The sequence below is a fragment of the Natrix helvetica genome (assembly GCF_964273705.1).
Source record: "Natrix helvetica genome assembly, chromosome: 2".
Lineage (NCBI taxonomy): Eukaryota > Metazoa > Chordata > Lepidosauria > Squamata > Natricidae > Natrix > Natrix helvetica.
The window spans coordinates 253,208,367-253,233,091 of record NC_138552.1 but is presented as its reverse complement, the minus strand read 5'-3'; the positions used below and the strand labels follow the sequence as shown (position 1 = coordinate 253,233,091).

The window sequence follows — 24,725 nt, the reverse complement described above, 5'->3', positions numbered from 1 at the left end:
GGGAGCAAAAGGCTCTTCTCGCTTGCTTCGGAGCTTACCAACTACAAGTCCCAGCAAGCTTTGGGAGAAAAGAGGGAAGGAAGGTAAAGAGGCCTGTGTCCGTCTGTCTTCCGGTAAGAGGAACGCTCACATGGTTGTTCGCACATGAGAAAGTATGGATGCTGCCGGCAAATGGAGGAATTTGCCCAGCGGTCCCAGCCTCAAGCATCTTACAGCGTCGGACTACGGCTTGCCCAGAGAGCAACAGAGGCCTGCCCTTCAGGATATTGCACGGGCTCATATTGAGTCGTTCAACTACGCTGTAAGCGAAGGACTGAACTGTGCCGCGCAGGTGAGAAAGTTGGGAGAGGGAAGATTTTTTAAAAAAATGCTATGTTTTGGGAGCGGATTAAGGGTGGGGGGAATCGAAAAGGAACCGGGATGGGAAATAATATAAAAGTGAAGCTTTTGCTATTAGAGAAGAGAGCACCCCACGCCCTGTGGAGATTCCTCCTCAGCAAATCAAATAGTGCTTAGAGGGGGAAAAGGTACTGTATGCGATGCAGTATTTTCGTTGCATTTATCGTATCTCTTTAACAGGCTTGGTTGTAAATAAAAAAATTGAGGGAAAGGAATTTTTGATGTAACTTATATAGTTTCTAGAAAAGTGTCATGCTGGAGTTTAACAACCCCCAGCATGCTATGATGTTTTACTGCATTTGGTTACTATGGTTGGAAGAAGAGGTACAGTATGAAAAAAATGAGGAAAGGTGTTTTTTTTTTTTTTTGTAAATTCACTTTTTATGTTTTTGTAAATTCACATTTCTCTAGTCATGTTTCTCATCTATGTTCTTTCCTATGCTTTTTGGCTGTTAATTATATTGGTTGAACAGCTTGCCTCCAGAAGTTGTGAATGCCCCAACACTGGAAGACTTTAAGAAGATGTTGGATAGCCATTTGCCTGAAATGGTATAGGGTTTCCTGCCTAGGCAGGGGGTTGGACTAGAAGACCTCCAAGGTCCCTTCCAACTCTACTATTGTATTGTATTGTATTGGTTAGCTCCAGCATAGGGAAGCTTTTCCTCTGTGAACATATTTATCATAGTCATTTATCAGGTTTATACTAATGTATGGAAGATGTCATAAATGAAATCTTGACCATTTCTTTTGTTTTCTAATCCCACTCTTCATCTGAAAAAGGCTGTCATTTTGGCTTCCAAACTCTCATAATTTAAAAGTCTTGACAAAGAAAAGGATAATGATGGAACAAGGAAAGAAAAGAAAGCTGGCCTGTTAGATACAAGGTTACAAATCAGGAAAGACCAAAGATGGGTAGTTTCTCTGTTTGGTTGCCTGACAGAATGGCTGCTGTTAGTTGACAATTGAGAAAGCAAAAAGTACCATGTTTCCCCCAAAATACGACAGGGTCTTATTTCTTTTTTACTTACAAAATATGGCCTTGGGCTTATTAGAGGGGAGGGCTTATTGTTTTGGGGTTGCCAGGCGGCTACTCCCTTGCGAACTGGCTCTCAAAGAGCCGGGCACAGCCTCAGGGGCGAAGCAGCCATGAGGTGACCAAACTCACGAGCAACCGCGCAGCAAACCCCCTCTCCAGACGGGCAGAACGCCATTCACTGACCTAGGGGGTATCCCTAAGGCGCCAAGTCACGTGGCGCTCTGCCCACTCCCCAGCTCCCGCGGCTTGGCACATTAGGGATACCCCCTAGGTCAATGTATGGAGCTCTGCCCGGCTGGAGAAGGGGGTTGCGCGAGTGCCTGTTCTGTCCCCAGCAGGCATGCCTCCTAGCCTCAACATGTCCGGGCCCAGCTCTCCCTGCAGCTGCCGCGCTCTGAGCATAACGTCTTTTACGGTTCCAAACTCCACCCCTGAGGCTGTGCCCGGCTCTTCGGGAGCCAGATCGCAAGGAAGCAGCCGCCCAGCAACTCCCCCCTCCGGCCAGGCAAAATGCCACTCCCCAACCTAGCAGTATCCCGAAGGCGCCAAGCAATGTGAGCGCTTTTCTCCCCCACCGGCTCCTGCGGCTTGGTGCCTTCAGGATACCGCTATGTCGGTGAGTGGTGCTCTGCCTGGCCGTAGTGGGAGGGTTGTCCAGGGGGTTTATTTTTGGGGGTGGGCTTATAATTTTGCCCATGCAAAAAATGTGGCAAGGCTTTAGTTTCAGGACAGGTCGTATTTTCGGGGAAACAAGGTACCTGTGCATTGAAACAATGTTGTCTGATATCACAGCCAGAAAAATCTCTCTTCTGTTCAGGATAGATTTTTTTAGATCCTTTTTAGTTCTACTTGGCATAAGATAAACTCTTATTTTTCTTTTAAAGGATATTCCTCCTTTGGAGTTTGCTTTTAAGAATGATCGGATTACTTTGGCCTTTTCAGGGGCCACCATCAGCCCTCCTATGGTACCAAAAGGGAGTATATGTAAAGAGTTGAAAGTTTATCCAGCAGAATGCCGAGCACGTAGAAGCACCTACCGTGGGAAACTGACGGTAAGTAGAGGAATAAAATAGCAATAGCACTTAACACTTAGACTTATATACTGCTTCATAGTGCTTTACAGTCCTCTGTAAGCAATTTACAGAATCAGCATATTGCCCCCATTAATCTGGGTCCTCATTTTACAAACCTTAGAAAGAAGCCTTGAGCTACTCATGGTTGAACTCCTGGTAGTTGGCAAAATTCGCCTGCAATACTGCATTCTAACCTATGAGCCACTGTGGCTCTTATACTTCCAAGTGTTTTAGAACTTTGTTTAAAGCAGAGTTCCCTGATGTTTCCAGCTTTGTGGACCGGCTTGGGAGGGATGGTTGACACCAGTGGCTGGCAAGTACGCATTCCATTTCTGCAAGCAGGCCTGCTGCTCACAGATGGAAGATGCACACCCACACATGCCCACACTCACCAGCTGTTTCCATGGCCCAGTTGCAAACCTCTCACGGCCCACAGGTTGGGGGACCCTTGGTTTAAAACATTGAAAAATACAGAACGTTCACATGCTGACATTTCCCCCTTTTTGGCAATACTGGAATCTAAGGTCATTCAATGAAGTAAGGTAGTGACAGGTTCAGGAGCTACTTATTATTGCAAGATATAATTATGAGTTCCAATTTAATTGGGTGACACTAGTTTCTAGTAGAAAAAGAAGAATCATTCTACATCTTGTATATTTAATATATAAGGCTGTTTATTATGAAGGATTTATGTCCAATAACAAATTGTAAGCATTTTGATTCTAAGTGCTGGAGCATATAATTTGGATATACCTTCTCTCTGATAGATAATGTTTTAAGTTTTATACTATGTGCCCTAATCATTTGGGATCTACATTAACAGATGCTCCATCTGCACTGCAATTAACTTTTCTAATTTTTAGCCAGATTTCTGAATAATGTTATAATAATCAGTGTGTTAATAGTAAGCATAAGTTACCCTGTGGTAAGATGAGCGGACAATTACCGGTAATTTTATAAATAAATAATCAAGGTGTGCGCATTTGTGCAAGTAACATTTTAAAGTTTGATATATAGTATAGGTAAATGTTCTTTAGACTGTTACAAGAGTTTAGAGTGGGTTTTTTTCTTTTAATAGAAATCCTAGTACTCCTTCAAAGTTTTTTTTTCATTTTTTCCCTAAAATCACTGTTTTTTCCTCCTGTATAGGCTGATGTCAGCTGGTCAGTTAATGGAATTCCTAAAGGAATTATTAAACAGACCCTTGGGAATATTCCAATTATGGTGAAATCTAAATTCTGTCATCTCCATAGCCTTTCTCCCAAAGCACTTATCCAACACCATGAAGAAGAAGAGGTATTATTTAATTTGGCTGGTTTGTGTGTAAAGCAAAAGCTATTTTGTAATTCCAGTGGATTTTAAATATCCGTTTTAGAAGTACTCCTCTGAAATTTTCTCTCTTTTTTCTTTGAAGAAATGAGCTCCATTTATTATTTTTAAATATATGTAATTATTATTGGATGTAGAGTTATATCAGTTTTTAAGATGGAAAATCTAATGGTAATAATTCAACACTCTAAAAATACCAAAAAAAAAAATCCAAAGAAATTTAAGAAAATATTGCAACAGTCATAATTTAGATCGCCTATTTTTCTGTACTTAAAGTGTTGAATATATGTAAAAAAAGATAGGGCTTGTGAAAAATAAAAGTTTCAAAAATGTTGTTTTCCCCACAACTTTGTAATTCACTCTAGGTTGATCAGCTGAAATATTTCATCCTTTTTTTTTTGCCTGATAGCTTGGTTTATGATTAATGATCATTTCTTTTGGCAGGAAATGGGTGGTTATTTCATAATTAATGGAATAGAAAAGGTGATAAGAATGATGATTATGCCTCGGCGCAACTTTCCTCTTGCAATGATAAAACCAAAATGGAAATCTAGAGGCCCCGGCTACACCCAATATGGTAACCTTTGACTTACAAATTGTCTTTGTTCACATCCTTTTACTATTTCTCTTGTAGAAGCTAGATATTTGGGATACATTGTATTCTACAATTTTGTTTCTGATGTAATTTGGTCTGTAATATTTTATGACATTTCTAAATCTGAACGGTGAAGAAGTCTGTGCTGTTGTCTTCCCTTCCCTAATTATGTTTACGAAATCCATCATTCACAGGTTTTGGTTCAGTTGTGAGAAAACACTAAAAATTACAACAATGAGGGGGACCTTATGACCAGCTCTCAAAGCACCTTGGAATTACATGATCTCCATTTGCAACTTTCACAACCAACTTCCCGCAAGGAAAATCAATGGGAAAGCTGGCTGGAAGTCACAAGTTGCTTCTGCTGGTTTATTCTCCCAGTGAGCCCCTGGGCAGCTTGGGGAATCTTATACTCTGCAGTGGTAGCCTGCAGCACCTGCCCACTCTCTGTAATGCCTGCTTGTAACTGGCCTGCTTGTCTGGGATGCAGTTTCATCATCTTCCCACATGGTGTTCACATGCAGCCTTCACTTTAAGAACCCACAGTCCTCACTTAACAATGGCAGGCAACAGGGACTCCCAGAATTGTTGTCACGAAGTGATGTGATAATGTCATGGTATTCTTTATTCCCACATCGCTTAGTGAAGGGATTTCTGCTCCTGGTTACATTGTAAGCTGAAGACTACCTGTATTTCTAGGCAGTAACTTGTTGCATTCAGCAAAAGAAAGGCCTTGCATGCCTGCTATATAAAGGCACAAGGCTGGCTAGGAATTCTGGGAAGAATAACTCCAGTACATCTGTAGGTCATAAGTTACCTGGGGAAGGCAATTTTGATAGTAATATGAAACTGTAATATTAAGACTTGTATCTTTTGGTGGCGTTTAGGGGTCTCAATGCACTGTGTTAAAGATGAGCATACATCTGTTAACATGACCTTACACTACCTTGATAGTGGTTCAGTGATGGTGAATTTCATCTATCAGAAGGAGCTGTTCTTTATCCCACTGGGATTTCTCCTTAAGGTATTGTCATTACATTTTGTTCTCAGAGAGCTATGATTTCCAGAAGTATAAAATGTGGGGCAATAACCTTGCTTGCAAAACTGTAATAAAAATTACTTCCATCCAGTTCAGCAGCAACTTGAAGCAATAAAAAAACAGGTAGACTATTTTTCTTAGAAGGCTGTTTAGGGTTCTATTGTAGTCAACATAGCTGATGTAAATGGTTATTCACAACACAGTGACTCTGGCCTGATTCAGTTACAGAAATCAAATCCTGAATTGGTTGACCAGGCTAATACAACATGTGTATCTCAAACACAGTTCAGTGGTAGAGAAACTATTTTTAGATATTACTGTCTGCAGAGATGGGGTTCTATTTCTGGAAGTTATTCAACTTCTCCAAATCATCATGAGGCCGCTATTATCAAATTATGTAATTTAGAATACTATAAAATGTGTCCAGAGTGACATTAAGAATATGAATATAATAACTCCAGTAAATGATTTTATGAATTCTTTATTAATAAGCTCCAAAACATCTAAAAATTCCAACTTTTTTATTTTTCTGCTCCAGGCATTGGTTGGTTTCTCAGACTTTCAGATTTTCCAAGAACTGATTAAAGGGAAAGAAGATGATACATTTTATAAGAACTGTGTCTCTCAAATGCTGAGGCTGGTCACAGAGGATGGCTGTGTGACCCAGAAGCAAGTGCTGATCTTCTTAGGGCAGCACTTCAGAGTAAAATTGAACCTTCCTGATTGGTATTCTAATGAGCGTGTTGGAGACTTCCTTTTCAAGTACGTACAGCTATTTAGGATCAGACTGTACCAGAGCCTACCGTGTTTCCCCAAAAATACAACCTGTCCTGAAACTAAAGCCTTGCCACATTTTTTTGTGTGGGCAAAAGTATAAACCCATTCCCGAAAATAAACCCCCTGGACAACCCCCCACTCCAGCCAAGCAGAGCACCGCTCACCGACATAGCGGTATCCTGAAGGCGCCAAGCCGCAGGAGCCGGGGGGAGGGAGGAAGATGCTCACATTGCTTGGCGCCTTCGGGATACCGCTAGGTTGGGGAGTGGCGTTCTGCCTGGCTGGAGGGGGGAGTTGCCGGGCAGCTGCTCCCTTGCGAACTGGCTCCCGAAGAGCCAGGCACAGCTTTGGGCAAAGCGGCCATGAGGTGACCACGCTCACGAGCAACCGCCCGGCAAACCCCCTCTCCAACCGGGCAGAGCACCATTCACTGACCTAGGGGGTATCCCTAAGGCACCAAGCCACGTGGTGCTCTGCCTGCTCCCCAGCTCCCACGGCTTGGCACATTAGGGATACCCCCTAGGTAAGTGCATGGAGCTCTGCCCGGCTGGAGAATGGGGTTGCGCGAGCACCTGTTCTGCCCCCAGCAGGCATGCCTCCTAGCCTCAACATGTCCGGGCCCAGCTCTCCCTGCAGCCGCTGCGCTCCAAGCATAACATCTTCTCTGAGTTTTGGAGTTTGGAACCGGAGAAGACGTTATGCTCGGAGTGCGGCGGTACAAGTTGCATTGCCTGCTGAGGGGACTCCTTCTTTTCTTGGGCTGGCTGAAAGAGCTGCCTCTCAAAAGTGCAGAAATAGAACTGAAATCCTGAAGATTTCAGCTCCATTCTTACACCCCACCAAAGGAGTTTCCTTTTGTGCATGGGTCCCCAAGGGTGAATGAATCTCTGCACAGGTTGTGCAAGAGTATCTCTCCACTCAAGGGCTTGGATTTCAGCAGGGAGGATTTTCAGCTCCTGAGCAGAGCTTCCCAGAGGTTTTTTAAAAAAACCTGAGGCACCCCACATTCCTTACCTGGGAGTCTTATCATATAAACCACCTGTGTGATTGCTGAACAACCAGAACCAGGAATGCCAGGATCGCAGTTGTTGAACAAAGTTACATTGGCACTCAGGTGATATCTCGCATAATAATCGCTTTGCTCAACAACTGAAATTCTGGTCTAATTGTGGTCATAAGTCAAGGACTACCTGTTCTTGACAGAATTATGGAACAAAATTGTTTGGAAATTCTCTCATTGATCCTTATATTTTAAATAGTCCTAAAACATAGGCAAAGCAGTATATCAAGCAAATTTATATTTATGGTTCCAGGATAATATAATAAGTCACATGGCCTTATCTAATGATAAAGAATTCATAGCTCTTGGTAAAATGATAGATTCCATAAATGTATAATATCACTGAGAAAGACATTGCTCTTCTTGGTTTTCTGACTATTCTGGACAGATTGCAATTTTCAACAGAAGGCACTGCCTTGTCTTGTTGATGGAGTTAGATGAATGAAATTCCAGGGAACAATGAGGCTGAAGGTTAAACAGGAAAATTAAAAAAATTCCAGAAGAAGGCAGCAAATTATGTTTTATTGCCAAAAAATATATTTCTCCCTGAAGTCTCCAGCAGTTGAGTTACTTTTGAAGGAAACTTTGCTGTTACATTTGAAATTCCGCCTTCTAATAGATAATACCAGTTCTCTTTAGTAATTTTATTCCACATTAAATCTTAATGCATTTGAGATAGAAACAGTTGCCCCCTTCAAATCTCATGAACCCTAGTCTGTGTGACCTGAAGGAAAGTATTGTGATATTTATAGTCAAAATCTTCTGAATAACGTTGGCTATTTTTTCCACATTAATACACTGAATTTATTCCAATAAAAAAGAAAATTGATTTTAGGGTATGAATTAGTTTTTTCTTAAACCATATTGTATAACAGACAGTGAATGCTGATAGATTGGGAAGATGATTAAGGAAATTCAGAGGGTCATTTGTTCTTATTAATTGTTCCTATAGCCAGTGCATCTGCATACATTTGAAAACGAAAGCTGAGAAATTCTACTTGCTTTGTCTTATGACACGAAAGCTTTTTACTTTATCCAAAGAGGGTTGCATGGAGGACAATCCTGACAGCTTAATGAATCAAGAAGTGCTCACATCAGGACAACTTTACCTCATGTTTTTAAAGGTAATGCTTTTAAATTTGTCCCCTCTCCCCTTTTTTCCCCTACCAACATGATTATGCACACATGTATTCACACTGTGTACAGACAGACTTCCACTGCTGGGTTCCTATAACATATTAAGCCCTAATGTGATTCATTTGATTTTGGGATTACCATGTCTGAACTACAATTTTCATTTGTAAACCATAGTTTACAGTAGGTCAGGTATTAGCCTTTTGGTCTCTTGAAGAATTGCACACCATCTGGGGTAAGGGGACGGTCTCTGAGGCCCAGCTAAAACTTCTGAGCCTCTTGATTATCATTGAGTAGTGTAAAGTTTGGAATGGGAGTGGGAGGCCTGCGGGGAATAAATCACTCCCATTCCTGTCCTTGAAATCTGAAAATCAAGCTACTAAATGTCTTGTCATTTTGATAGTATAATCTTGGTCTACAAATGGAATGCTGGGAAGCTGCAGGTTGGCACTCCTGGTTTATGGTTTCATCTGATGTATGATTCCAACCATTGTCTTCCATGTAATAATCACCCAATATCTGTTGTGGTAAGAGACACGGAAATACCCCTTTTCTGACTCCAGTGTTGTATCTTCAGTCTTTACCTAGGCTTAATAAAATATTTGTTAAGTTTCCTTGGATAAAATGATTACAGATTGGATCAGTTTTCAGTAAGAAATGTGGCCTCTTATGCCAGGAAATTTGATAACAGCGCAAAGAAGAAGCCTGGTCCTTCGATTATTTTCAGATTCTTCATCTGTCAGGCTATGTTTGTGCTAATTTTGGATGGCTCTCTGCGTAGTCTCCATTTTTACTGATGAAAGTCCATATTACTGGATTGCCACAATCTGAATTCACAAAAAGACTAAACATCGAAACCAGAAACACTGATTGATTGCAGTGCTGCAGGAATGACATTTATATTGGATAATTCAAGGATTTTTTCACTAGTATAGATACTCCTGATTTATAAAACAGCAGGAGAGTTCCTAATATTCCAGTGATTTTGTTTCAAATGGGCACCATGTTTCTTTAAAACTCTGGGAAACTATATGAGTTGACATATATCACTGTCTACATTTCCCTTAACATTGCTTGGATCAAATCTAGAAGCTATCAACATATACTTTCTGGGCTTGAAGCTGAAACTCTTTATATAAGGAGTCCTAATCAAGAGGTGTGATGAATGTGTGGCTTTGTACTACAGTGGTGCAACTCCATTCTTGCCTTGTTGCAAACCCCACTGGTGTTTTGTCTATAGCACTGAGTCATGGAATAATTTGCTACAAACTGTTGACAAAAGGGGCATCACTTGAAGTTGAGCATTAGAGAAAATTGTGTTTCAGAATCTTACAAATGCCTATTTGGGTTCAGTCAAAGTATTTATTGACCCTTCATTTAAAATATAGTGACTAAATTACTATTAATAGACTAGTTAACATTTTCTTAATTTACCTTACCTTACAGTCTAGTCTTAAATGTCTATAAATAAAACTTAATGAAATTTCCATTTACTTATATATACTTCATATAATAACATAGAAGATGTTTGTTTTAAAGCCCCTCTATCTTATTTTCATCTTGTCTTTCAGGAGAAGATGGAAACTTGGCTACACTCAGTTAAACTAGCATTAGATAAGAAAGCCCAGAGGTCAAATTTAACGATTACTTCAGAAAACATGATAAAGATTCTTGGCTTGGGAGTAGATCTCACCCGGATGCTTGAATATCTCCTGGCAACGGGTAACCTGCGCTCAAAGTCAGGTAGGATTGTCTGCAATCTAATTATGCATCTGCCTTTTTTCTAATGAAATTGGTACAACATTATGCTCCTAAAGGGCCTTGAAATACTTAATTGAATTATTGAATAAAATTAGATGTCATCTCTGCTCCAGAGTTGTATGAAAAAGCATTTTCAAACAATAATGCCTTCTCTTTTTTGTACTGTGATGGGTTTCCTCTGTTCCAGCTTAATAGCAAATATTACAATCATAGTTCATAAAAGAGTTATATTGAATTCTTAACTTCATTTGTCCATTTGGACCAGTGCCGCAAATTGCAAAATTGCCAAAACATTTCCATCTCAGCAGACATATTGCTGACATAGGGGGGTAAGGGATGTATTGCACATATTCCACACCTACTTAAAAGTGTCTTCTTAAAAGAGCATATTTTCCTGGTTTTATATTGATCAGTCAGCCTGTTCATGTGTGCCACTGAAATTTATTGGCACAGAGATAGTGTATTCCTTGTTGTGCCTGGCTCTTCCCATGAGTACCTGCATCCAGCATGGTATGAAGCCAAATTCACAATTTGTTTAACATGATTTTGTTCTTTGCCTCGTTCCAAAGCACTGCAGATGGGCAGATGTTTGTGGTGAAATTTCCATGTTCCCTAGCTTTTCTCACCCTATAAACATTTAGAAAAACTTAAAATTCGAGAAAAAAAATTAAAATTCAGATAATTCAAAATAAGAAAAAGAAAAATTCAGATCTGCTGTATGTGCATGATGTTTATCGCAATTCTTCAACTTTGTTTATTTTTATACAGATTTGTATGTGGATTCTTGAGTATTTTACTTTTAAGCCACCAAGAATTATTTAGAAAGTGAAATGGGCGGTGTAAAAATTTGATTAAAAAATAAATAACATTTTGTTCTCAAATTTTGATGATTTGAACATTGAATCTTAAATTTTCTTAGGTTGGAGTGTACAGATGAAAACCTATATAATAAACTTACATATTTGAGTTTTGTTTGTTGTATTCAAAAGTGCTTTTTTTCTGTGTGTGACCATTTTTGCTTTGGGGTCAGCTCTTCTCAGATAATCCTCTTCCAAAATTACATTTCTGCAACCCTCAGAATAAAAAAAAAAACTTCATTCCAAAAAGGAGGGAATCCATGCAATGCCCGAGAGACTTCTTGCTCTTTTCTGATCTCTTGACTCCTAAGAGTACTGATATTCCTCATCTAAAATCTGAAGTTCTAACACTTGCTACATATCTCCCTGAGAAATACAAATGTAGCTAGAGCTGAGTGTTTGGCAAACTCTGTTCATAATAAAAGCATTAAACTGCTGCTGTTCACAAACAATTGGTCTAAGTACAGAACTGGAGTAGATCAGATTTCTATTATTTTCCTCTTACCCACCCCTTATGACTTTCTAAGGTTTGGGCATGCTGCAAGCATCAGGTCTATGTGTGATAGCAGACAAGCTGAACTTCTTCCGCTACCTCTCCCATTTCCGCTGCGTGCACAGAGGAGCTGCTTTCATGAAGATGAGAACCACAACAGTGCGCAAGCTGTTGCCAGAGTCCTGGGGCTTCCTCTGTCCTGTCCACACGCCGGACGGCGAGCCTTGTGGCTTGATGAACCACATGACAGCCCCCTGTGAAATTGTAACCCAGACTTTCCACACTGTATCTCTGCTACCGTTGCTTTGCTCTTTAGGTGAGTGTTAATCATTTGGAATGGTCAGAAAATGCTTTTATGGAAAACCAATCTCATATTAGGATGATCACTTTTTCAGAAGTATAATTTCTGCATGTGTACAATCATTTATAAAGCAGTGCTCTTTTCCCTGGATCTGAAGGATCTTAATATTCCCTGGAAAATGTATCCGAATCCTCAGATCAATAGCAATACTCCAGTGATCCATCTTTCTTCATAAAGTACAGCTGCATCTTAATAGTATTACACAACCATCCTGTGGGTCATGAATAGGCAAGCCAGGAGCAACCAAAGTAGCCGTGTGCAACTGGCACAACTCTAGTAACAATTCGAAGAAAAGAATCTCATGCATTTGCACACATTATGCAGCAATTATTATGAAGGATGTGCAGAAGCCTACTCGTAGGCCTCAATTTACAATCCCATTTGAAACCAGAATTTCTGCTGTTAAGTAAGGCAGATGTAAAGTGAATCACACCTGATTTTGTGATCTTTTTTGCCATGGTTTTAAGCAAATCTGGCTTCCCCCATTGGCTTTGCTTGTCAGAAACTGGCTGTGAAGGTTGCAGTCACCTGACCCTGGGATGCTCCAACCAATGTAACTACATGCCAGTTGCCAGGCACCTGAATTTTGATCATGTGACCATGCTGCAATGTTTGTAAGTGTGAGGATCAGCCATAAGTCACTATTTTCAATACTATTGTAACATCAAATGGTGCTAAATGAATGATTAAAAGACGAGGATTGTATTTAGAAGCAGATCATCTCTGCCTGGAAATAAAAGTGGGAGAGAAATCATTCTCATACATGTTTTTATGCGAACTTACATAATTTATATTCCTGAAAATGGAATGGAATTGCACCAAACTGGACACTTTTCAACAATGTAATAACGCAGCATGTGCTTTAAGTTAAATGGCAAAGGCTACACAAAAATGTGCACAATTTGCACTTCACATGCTTTGTGTTGAAAAAATATATATTCACAAACAATATACATTTAGAGAGTGTAGACAAAAGGTATAGTTGAAAAAACACCCAATTATTGTGCAAATTTTAAAACTAAAAGCATGTGGAAGCAAGACAAAATGAAACTGGAATAAGAAAGAACTTACCGAGAATGAAGACACATCCATCCATCCATCCCTATTTTTAAAATAATCTTCCTGCCCAATAAAGGCAGCCATACAGAACTAGGTAGACTAAGGGATTTTTGATACATTCACCTAAACTTCAAACTGACCACTGATGATATTTATGCCTTGTTTTAATTTCAAATACTTGACTATTAGTTATCAGAACAGAACCTTAAACTTGTAGCAATCCAGTGATTCATTTCCTTTTAATCAATTTTTTCTCCATTCTCTCCTAGCAAAAACAGTAATATCTACGTTATTATTAATAAAATTAATTTATGTATTTTATAACTTTTAAGAACCAAGCTTCTTTGAGGCCTCATTTTCCCTTTTATAATGTTTATTATGCCTTTTAGATAGTAAACCTGGGGACAGATCTTACTATTTATATTTATAAGCCTTTCTGGAAGCTTTTTGGCTGAATACTGAGGAAAATGTGCTTTTAAGAAATTAGCATTAGATGTACAGTAACATAATGGAAAAGACCCCTCAAGGAGTTAACTATCTATTATTAAGTTAAAATAGTGCTGTAATAATGTTTTTCACTTGCGAGAAGAATATAAAAAAAGAAGATTTTTTTTAAAAAAGATTTGATCTCAAGATGTTCCACATATTGTAATCTGGCTATCAGATGAATCTCAGATAGCCTCCAAATTGTATCAGTGGACCATAACAGCCAGTCTCTAAAGATGGATGAACTGGCATGGGAAAGGACAATAGCTTAAGTAGCGTGACTTAGGATAGTTCATTTTTATGAACCTCATTTATGAAATAAACCATTAATTCTCCAGAAGCAGAGATGAGGCAGATAAAATGAGATTTTTTTTCACCAACTTGTTTAGTTTGTGGTTAAATTGGGGCTTTAAATATATTAGGTTCAAATGCAACATTTTTGTGGCTTTAATTGGTTTTCAGATTTTCCCATTTTTTTATATTAAAAAGAAATTCTACCATTGTCTTCCATATACTTCCACACATCATAAGGGTTCCTTGATCAAAGCAAATCCAATCTGTGCATTTACCAAATGACCATGCTGGGGAATTTTAGGAATTGCAGTTCCAGAATACCAGTGAGAATTAAATTGAACTCCACTAACTTTCTGGGAAGTTTCTGGGTAGTTGTTCATAACATGATAAGCATTGCCACAAAATGTTTCCATAGGTGTCACCCCAGTTGATGGTGTACCAAATCAACCTTATGCTGAATGTTATCCAGTTACATTAGATGGAGCTCTGGTGGGCTGGATAGAGAAGGATCAGGCTCCTGATCTTGTAGAGACTTTCAGGCGCTTCAAGGTGAGTCTTCTTTGCTTAACTGCAAGGTATATCTCAGTTCCACTCTCTTGGAAAATTGTATCATTTCATTGATTGGGTGATGGCCCCCATGATTGTCATTCAGGATTGGATGATTTTCCAGGTGCGTTTCTGCCTCCTTTAGAAGTCCTACAGGTAGCCTTTGGCAAAGTCACTTCATATCTCTCCTCCCTCCCTTTTAATTCTCTTTAAATCTTACAAGGCTTATTATCACTACCTGTGAATTACTTTAAATGCTAACTATTCCTCCTTTCTGCTAAAGGATATGAAAAACAAATCATTTCGAGTTTTGATATCTGTTAACAGGCAATGAAAGAAAAGAAGATTCCAGGTTGGACAGAAGTGGTGCTCATTCCGATGACAGGGAAACCCAGTCTCTACCCAGGATTTTTTATTTTCACTACCCCTTGTAGAATGATGCGTCCTGTACAAAACTTGGCTTTGGGGAAAGAAGAATGGATTGGCACGATGGAACAGGTAACACTTCTAATATTTATAAGAAAGCATCAGCTAATCCAAAACTAATTTATTGTATTTCAGCAATTGGGGGTGGGGGTGGTGAGAAAGAGATGCAGAATGCAGATGTGCCAAAATTATACTAGGTATGAGTTGTGTTGGAGAATGTCTTGAATACATTTTCAGAATTCTCCTACATTATCAGAAAAATTTTTCAGAATCCAGGTGATTCTTGTTTCCTGACCTTGCCAGTTTCTCAGGACTTGATAGAGGGCACCGAAATGAAATGAAAAGTGGGCAAAATTGTGCAAGGCTTCCAAATCTTACAAGAGCTTGACAGTTTCAAATCTTGCATCTCCCCGCCCCCCCACCAATGTTGCAAGCATATTTTGCCCCTGAAAGCATGAAAATTTTGTTTAACATTTTGGTGATATTGTGAACTTTTTTTAAAAAAATACTTATTTGAGGGTGGGGAGGGGGGTAGACTACTATTTGGGAGTGTTGAGAGATCCTGGAAACATGTGATCAGTAATAGCTTAGTTGTGTAGCTGAACCCGTTTTCTTAAGATTAGCAAGTGTCCATTTTAAATAATAAGTAACAGACTGTTGTGCTCACTTAATCTCAGATTTCTATGTTTTCAAATATCACTAGTTCAAGAATAAAGCATGTGTTGCTTCTCCCCCCCCCCCCTCGCCCTCCATTATCCATTCAGGCTGAAAAAGTACAGTTGCTTGAACCCCTGGGGAGATGGGTCAGTATGTATAATACTGAGCAGTTCCCAGTGTTTCTCTTACAATTTAGAACAAATTGCTATAGAATTGCAGTCAATAACAATATCATTAATAAGAACTTTGAATTTTGTCCAATTGGCTCCATATCTAAGGCTATTCATTCCGGTTGCTGCCTTTTATAATTTTGTGGGTCTAAATATCATTTATTTTAACTTGGGTAGATACATTTTTAGAAAGAAAAACATGAGATATGATTCCATTATCATAAACGCTAATATCAAGTGTATTGAAAACAATGGCCTTCTGGATATTGCGTATTAAGATTGAATTTTTCTGCAGTGGGCTGCTAAAATTTTACTGGATTAGTTTTGTAGAATGATTATTCTTGTTATAATAAGAACTGGAAGCAGTTCAGTGGATTTGATAGCTTTTGAAAGTGATGGAAACGGTTCCCCCTTAGGTATTCATGAACATTGCAGTATCCAAGGATGAAATTCAACCTGGGTTGACCACTCACCAGGAGCTTTTCCCCTATAGCATGCTAAGTGTGGTGGCATGTTTCATTCCTTTCTCTGATCACAACCAAAGTCCAAGAAACATGTACCAGTGTCAGATGGGTAAGTATTTACTGTTTTCTAACTATACTAATAATTAAATTATTTCCCTTGTATGCATCTTTGTAATCAAGCAGGCAGAAGCAACTAGACCCACACATGAAAGGTTCAAGCTCACCACTTCATTATATTCTGCCTATTACAGACTATCAGTAATAAAGCCTGGGAACAGATAAAGTTCTATGGAGTTTAAAGGGAGGGTGTGTGTGTGTGTCCCAGCTAGACCTATTGTGGTTGCACAAGGACTCAAGACTAAATCCACACTTGATGCCTCCCCCTTGTCTGGCTAGGTATTTCCTGACAAGAAATGACTACATCTGTGCATAGGAGTTATCAACAAGGTTTTTAAGGACTTCTATGTTTTGCACAACTATAGTCTTTTAAGAAGGAATAGAATACAAATTAGGAATATTCCAAGAAAAACATGGAATGTGCTGAGCAGTAGAAAATGAGGGGAAGAGAGATAAGACTATTGGCAGCATGAACAGAATAGAGAATCTTAGAAAAAAGCGACGTTGATTACTATAAATAGGAGTATTTTATGCTGTATTGTCTTGTTACATGTCGCATTTTTGTAAAAGTTACTGTTGTACTTTGATTCGTTGCTCTTTCCAATTTCTTTTATATATTATATTTCTATACTATATTTACCAAAAGGAAGATTAATTATTTTCCATTAAAATTGTCTTGACATGTATTTGACATGTGACATGTGAAAGGGACATGTGAAAGGGATCTTGGAGTCCTAGTGGACAACCATTTAAATATGAGCCAGCAGTGTGCAGCAGCTGCCAAAAAAGCCAACACAGTTCTAGGCTGCATCAACAGAGGGATAGAATCAAGAGCACGTGAAGTGTTAATACCACTTTATAATGCCTTGGTAAGGCCACACTTGGAATACTGCATTCAGTTTTGATTACCACGATGTAGAAAAGATGTGGAAACTCTGGAGAGAGTGCAGAGAAGAGCAACAAAGATGATTAGGGGACTGGAGACTAAAACATATGAAGAACGGTTGCAGGAACTGGGTATGTTTAGTTTAAGAGAAAGAAGGACTAGGGGAGACATGATAGCAGTGTTCCAATATCTCAGGGGTTGCCACAAAGAAGAGGGAGTCAAACTATTCTCCAAGGCACATGAGGGTAGAACAAGAAGCAATGGGTGGAAACTAATCAAGGAGAGAAGCAACTTAGAACTGAGGAGAAATTTCCTGACATTTAGAACAATTAAGCAGTGGAATAGCTTGCCTCCAGAAGTTGTGAATGCCCCAACACTGGAAGTCTTTAAGAAGATGTTGGATAGCCATTTGTCTGAAACGGTATAGGGTTTCCTGCCTAGGCAGGGGGTTGGACTAGAAGACCTCCAAGGTCCCTTCCAACTCTACTATTGTATTGTATTGTATTTATTGCTTATTTAACTAATATTTATACTGCCTCAGCTCCAGAGACTCTTAGTGGCTAACATGCAAATAACTATTGATAAAATGCAATAATCATAACATAAATATAATAAAAATAGTATAAAACAAGTCACGACAAAAAAATGTACACAAAAGGAACCCAGGCATTCCTGTCCTTTTGATGCCACAAAATGCCCGCTGTTTTGCCACAGACACTTCTGTCCCTAGAAATTTCTTATAAATGTTAAATAACATGGGAGTGAGCTTCACGGCATGTAATCTGTTTCCTCCAGGACCCTGTATAACTGCAACTCAACTGATTTCTCCAAAATCTGTCTTAGAAAGAGGAGATTGGAAGCTGGGTGGCACTCATCTAACACAAACAGAATTTACAAACAAGACAAAACCCAACCACATTTTTGAAGTTGGCAGCCATTATCCCCTTTCGCAAAGAGGCAGTGCTCATCTCTGAAATCCCTACAATTCACTCCTCCTGCTTGGGATTCTCAAAGGGCTAGATGGGGCAAGGATCCAACATGCTGGTGACTGAGCAGATTTCACAGAGGACCCTGTTCCTATTAGTGACATACTTTAACCAACCATCACTGGAGGCTGAGGGATGATTAATTAGAGTTAAATACAGTGGATGGATGGATGGATGGACTCCTCTGATGCAATAAGAACAGAGCTGCCTTGAGACACTGCTGTCCTTGTGTCCTCAGAGGTGCCACATTCATTCTGCCACTATTGCAGAGGCTCCCTACATTATCCCCTTGAGCTCCTTGATAAACCACGGAGCACCTCAGGATTTGCAGACTGGGAGGATTCTTAAGCTAAGGGTCAGATTATAACTGGAGCCTTGAGACACACTTCTTTAAGAGAAACAGAAAAGCCAATTCTCTCGCTGAGGGGAAGAACAAAAGGGTTGAGATGAAAGAACCTCTTTTATCCTTTGATTCCATACCTATTTTTCTGGAGAAATCTTTTTTCTCTATGATCAGCAAGGGACTCTTCTCTTATGCCTGGTTGCAGATACTGGTACTTGTTCTTCTGTTGTTGTAGCAGTTGTTCTGCCTCTGCCATTCTGGAAATAAGGTTTTGGACTAGTATGGATGTATGCATCTCCAGGATGTGCATAGCTTTTTAAATTTAATCTCCTTAAAATTAGAAACAGTTTCACTAGACACTGGGATCCAGGCATTATGATAGGCCAGCCTGGCAGAGTTGTAGACATGTTTGTAGAGTTTTTCAGGGTTAGTTTGAAGCAGACAAGATTAATCCATGGCAATTCTATTTTTACATATTGGACATGTATCACTGAAGTTACATTGAGTATATTCTTAGAAAGGAGAAGGAGGGATTAAATATTCAGTGGCAGAGAAGAAAGAAACTTGAGCTGGGAAATTTGGATGGCTTACTGAACAAAATAGTTCTTACTTGTGAGGAGGGAGGAAAGGAAGGAGTGAGCTTACAACCAGTTCAGGATATTTGTACCCTTACTCCTGTTCGGTCTCTTCTGATTAGCAAAAACTCTGTTTTTTTTCCCTCCATAGCCAATTGTCTGTTGATGGTAAATTATCAAATTAGGCGTGAAAACATGTGATTTGGAATCAATTTATGGCCATTCCCTTAATGAAAGTTGCAATATATTCTTGAATACCTTTTCCAACTGTAGATAATCCTTCTGTGTGTTTTTTTTCTCTTCCCCTCTTCTACCCCCACTTGTGACTCCTAGGTAAGCAGACAATGGGTTTTCCCCTTTTGACTTTCCCATATCGATCCGATGACAAATTATACCGGCTTCAGACTCCTCAAAGCCCGTTAGTTCGGCCATCCATATATGATTATTACAGTATGGACTCTTATCCCATTGGAACAAATGCCGTTGTTGCTGTAATCTCCTATAGTGGTTACGATATGGAAGATGCAATGGTAAGGCCAAAGTAAAACGGATATGGATAAAAGGAAATTTTCAGGGTATTTTTCTTTTTGTACTTGTGAAAATCACATGAAAAACTTGATTTTTCCTAATACAGGTAGTCCTCAAGTTACAACAGCATCCCCATGGTCACGTGATCAAAATTCAGACGACTGGCAACTGACTCATATTTATGACAGTTGCAGTGTCCTGGAGTTATGTGATCACTGTTTGTAACCTTCTGACAGGCAAAGACAACGAGGAAGCCAGATTCATTTAACAACTGGCAAAATGTTGTAAAATGGGACAAAACTGACTTAACAAATATCCCACTTAGCGACAGAAATTTTACACTCAGGTGTGGTCATAAGCCGAGGACTACCTGTAATGGTCTTAATCTCTGTGGTAAAAATATTTCTACCTCATCAAGTGGGAACGAAAAGTCATTCTTTATAGAAAGCACCTGACAAGAATTTTCTTGAAAGGAGTTGCATACATGAGCATCATTGCTTAAAAAAAGGATCACCTATTAGTCTACATTTGTTATAACATATCAGAGATTAAAAGATGGTTTTAAAAGCCAAAAACAACAATTTTCATGTAACTTGGAAATGTGAATCTTGGTTTAAGCTTAATCTAAAACAATGAAGTTCTGCCTGTCGCCATTCAAGTCAGGCCCATGGCTTGAGATACCTTTTGAGGGTGGGATATCAATTTCAGGCACTTTGAAATCCAAGCAGCCCTTCCTCAAACACTAATAGCTTCAAACTGGCACCCTTTTGGTTTGTGGTGCCACTGGCTGTACCCTTCCCGTGCTGTACGTAGTACCCAACACATCTGGAAGTGGGTTAGGTTTTGTAGAAAGGGTGGAAATCTCAAAGTAACTATTATTGCGTTTCCTATAATGTGGAAAGCAAAATCATTTACATTTATAAAGGCATTGTCTCCTTTATTCAGTGTGAACTTGTATCTCCTTAGATCCTGAGCAAGTCTTCTTGGGAGAGAGGATTTGCACATGGCAGCATCTACAAGACGGAACGTATTGATCTTACAGAAAAAGTAAGGCAAGGAGAAGACAATCTAGTGTTTGGGATTGGGCATGATAAACCGGTGCAGAGTTTGGACCCCGATGGCCTGCCCCACATTGGAGCTAGACTTCAGTATGGAGATCCTTACTATAGCTATGTGAATCTCAACACAGGGGAAAGCTTTGTGACCTACCACAAGTAAGTGCTGGTTGTTGGTGTTTCAGTGTTGTTTCCAATAGAAAGCTAGAAAATGCTTTTTATAAATCACATGGATGTCTCTCAATTGTTTGGATACCATAGCATAAGAACTTTACTGTGGCCCTGTTGGATCAGGTCCTTGGCCCAGTCCAGCAGTCTTATAGTGGTCAATCAACTGTACAAGATAGTTTGCTTGTCTCCAAGCAGATGATGTTCAGAGGCAGTCACATTACTATCAAGGTTAATACCCGTTGATCCCTAACCGGTAGCTTGTCTATCTAAACAACTCAAAAATATTGTCTATAGAATAAAAAGTGTGAGTTATGAAACTGTGTTTCCCCCAGAATGTGCATGTTGTCACCGATTTTTCCAATGATGTTGATTGAGTAAGCAACCTTAGGAAAGTCAGGTTCTCATTTCCCACACTTTTTCTACAAGTATTTTCTCTCTCTCCCTCTCTTCACTAACTTCTCATAGTTGCAAGACCTTTGTTGACTTGCTTCCTTTGAGATCATGCAGATATTTTTTTTACTATTGAAGCAAAAGAAAATTAATGGAAGAAGCTTAATAGGAAAAAAACCCTTCTCTTTCTCCCCACCAGGCTATTTTAGTGGTATATTGCCTCTGGATATGGTATTATTGTGTAGCTGTGAATGCCAGTAGCAAATAATAAAATTAGTGAATTAATTTAATCCCTGTTTGTGGCTTTCTAAATTGCCATTCTCCAGTAAGCATCAAGGGAACCTATAAATTAGCTGTGTAGTCTATGTGCAGAGGAAAAATAATATTTTGTTCAATTCCCTAGAATCCACTTGTCAATTTAATTTGGTGATCCCAACTTTTATACTTATAAGGGGAGAAAGGAAAACAATATTTTCCTTCTTTCTGGGTGTCACAAATAATTATACACAGTAAAGCTCATGCCCACCCCATGAAAAACAGCTGTTTCTGCCTTGGAGGGAGTTTTTTCTGTTTTCACAACACTTCGTAAATCTGTATTGAATATACTACCTCAACCAACTTTAAAATTCCTCAGCAGCTTGTTAAAAGTACTTTCAGTGTTTTAATTTTATGCGTGTAAAAACAAAGTGTTTGTGGGCAAAACATGACTAGGTCTGATTGAGAATTGCGTGACTCTGAGGTAAGAAACAGGAAGCTGTTGTGTAGTTGGCAGCATATTTGACCATTAATTTCTTGGATAGCATCATGCCACTGTAAATGTAATGGAAAGGAAGAAAAATTAGGTGAGCATTTTTAAATTCATGGCATATTTCCTGGTTCCTGGACATCAAAGTCCAGATAATTTTTGGGAAGTTGTCTTTTCAACCGTTATCCACAATGTTAGATTATGTGCCCAGCTATTTCAGTCTGATTTGAGTTAGCAGACGACAGAAGCTGCAAAGTCATAGGTGAAGGCACTTTCAAGAGATATGTGTCTTTTGAACTGAAAGTCGAACAGTTGGACCCATAACTTTTTGATTTCCAAAAATCATGCTCTAATATTAAACTATAGACTTTATGGACTTAAATAATGTTCCTTTTCTACAAATACTTTCTTCTGTATACAGAACAGCCTGAAAACAATTACCGTTAAGATTCAGAATGCTATTACATTGAGAGAATCTGCATTTTTTTGTATGTAGAGCATTAGCATGGTTATCATCTTCTGTTTAGTCTCTATTTAATGCAAGTACTTATTTCCTCCCAAAATATGTTGGAAATTTCCTGTAGAAGCTCTTCTGTTAGTAATTAAACTCTTTCCTTTCCAGGAATAAAGAAACTTGTATTGTAGATAACATCAAGGTGTGCAGTAATGACACTGGAACTGGAAGATTCAAGTGTGTATGCATCACTTTCAGAGTCCCACGGAATCCAACAATTGGGGACAAATTTGCCAGCCGTCATGGACAGAAAGGCATCTTGAGCCGATTGTGGCCAGCTGAAGACATGCCCTTTACCGAAAGTGGAATGGTGCCGGACATCCTCTTCAACCCCCACGGTTTTCCATCCAGAATGACCATTGGCATGCTAATTGAGAGCATGGCGGGAAAATCGGCCTCGCTTCATGGACTCTGTCATGATGCAACCCCATTTACGTTTTCTGAAGAGAATTCTGCTGTGGAATACTTTGGCAAGCTGCTGAAGGCTGCCGGCTATAATTATTATGGGACAGAGAGGATGTACAGTGGGGTATCTGGAGTAGAGCTCGAAGCAGACATTTTCATTGGTCTTGTGTACTATCAGCGCCTGAGGCACATGGTCTCTGACAAATTTCAGGTGAGAACTACAGGAGCCCGAGATAAAGTCACCAACCAGCCCATTGGAGGAAGAAACGTTCAGGGTGGCATCCGCTTTGGGGAGATGGAACGAGATGCTCTGTTGGCTCACGGCACGTCCTTTTTGCTGCACGATCGTCTCTTCAATTGCTCAGACCGTTCAGTGGCCCACGTTTGTGTTGACTGTGGTAGTCTTCTGTCACCTCTCTTGAAAGCTCCATCAGCCTGGTCCACCATTCGCGCCCGACAATACGTTTGCGCCTCTTGTGACCAAAGTAACACCATTGAAACAATTGCTGTCCCTTATGTCTTCCGCTGCTTTGTGGCAGAATTGGCTGCCATTAATGTCAAAGTGAAACTTGATGTACAGTAATTATGGCAACTGAGCTGTCTTTTTCTAATTCTGTAGAAGTTATATATACAATAAAAGGACTTATTTGAGTAGTGTTGTAAGATCTGGCTGATACATATTTATAAGGAAAGGGGCACTCTGCATATTGTCTACAAGAAAAAAACACCCTAGAGAAGTTTGGAATTATTTAATAAGCTAAATAGCACATGGGTCTTTCTAAAAGGATTGAATACTAATTTAATTTAATGCAATACTCCTTGTTCCCAGGAAGCCCAATAATTTTTCTTTCACTCTTTGGGATTTACAGCTAAGAAAGGCTAGAAACATAGGAAATGACATTTAGAAGCCTTTCCCATAGAAAATAGGTAGATGTCCCCTAAGCTTTTTCAGTATTTAATAACTATCTACATTTAAGCAGAACATTATTTTGATTGCAGCCTAATTGATAGCACTGAGAAGTGATGTCAAAGTGCTTTTATAGCACCTTCCTTGATGTGGATATTATAAAGAAAGGAGAAAGAGCAACATGATGGCTTGTTCTTTTTATTTTACAACTACCTTGAATTAAAGATTAAAGTTCTGTTTTGTATTTAATAAATACCCAGAAAGATTCTGTAGTATTTTCGCTTTCCATTTTGAAAGGAGATGGTTGCACTGTCTGCTTCAGTTGTTATTTTTATCTGTTTGACATTCAACCATGACTTATCAGTCATGACCTGTTTATGTGTCTTTCATAATCTGTATCCTGCATCGGGCAAGATGTCATGATTCGAAAGTGACTTAGGAATGAAGTAGTTCTTGTTTTGCTCTTCCCATTTACCTAACATTGTTCAGAACAGAAAGAAAATTGCAATTTTTATTCAAATGATTTTTCCCTATTAAAGTACTTTTTTATAACACTGCTGAAATGTTGCCTATTTTGATCATAAATCTTCAGAAAAAAGTCCATGTGAGATAAAGACTAAGCTTTTTAAAATAAAACTTTAAGTCAAATGGGTACTGATTTTAGTGGATTTCATTCTAGGTTAATTTTAAAGTACCATTTAGGCTTTTGCCTGGATAAAAAATAAATGTATAACCTCAAGTATATTTATTGAAGATCATCACAGTTCGTTGCATTTCATTTAGGGTGTTTGAGCCTGGCATATGCAGAAAGCTAGAAAGTAGAAACCAAAGATTTAAAAAAGATATATGACTGGCAAACAATTTGTGTTCCTCAGTGAGGTTGTGATTAAAATGGAATTATTAGTCAGATTTCTAGAAAGTCATAGATTGAATATTTTATTGCTTCAGTAGTATCTGTTTTTGACATCTAAACCAATGTAAAATTGACTGGATCAGTGAGCAGAAAAAAGGAAAAATAAAAACAGAAATCCAGGGTCTAGCCTCTCTATTTCAGCACATACATTTGGACATTAGTCCTCTTATCCAT

General features: G+C 39.1%; 1 protein-coding gene across 1 annotated transcript; it reads left to right on the top strand.

Moving 5' to 3' along the window:
* The first annotated feature begins 75 nt into the window (after window positions 1-75).
* POLR1B (RNA polymerase I subunit B) lies at window positions 76-24,194 on the top strand. The gene is made up of 15 exons (XM_081940700.1): window positions 76-331; window positions 2,320-2,487; window positions 3,658-3,804; window positions 4,282-4,414; window positions 5,320-5,456; window positions 6,010-6,233; window positions 8,261-8,432; window positions 10,014-10,185; window positions 11,588-11,869; window positions 14,169-14,302; window positions 14,627-14,797; window positions 15,969-16,125; window positions 19,257-19,453; window positions 20,418-20,665; window positions 22,435-24,194. The coding sequence occupies exons 1-15, from the start codon at window positions 155-157 to the stop codon at window positions 23,312-23,314; spliced, it is 3,399 nt and encodes a 1,132-aa protein (XP_081796826.1). The 5' UTR covers window positions 76-154; the 3' UTR covers window positions 23,315-24,194.
* Window positions 24,195-24,725: the final 531 nt, after the last annotated feature.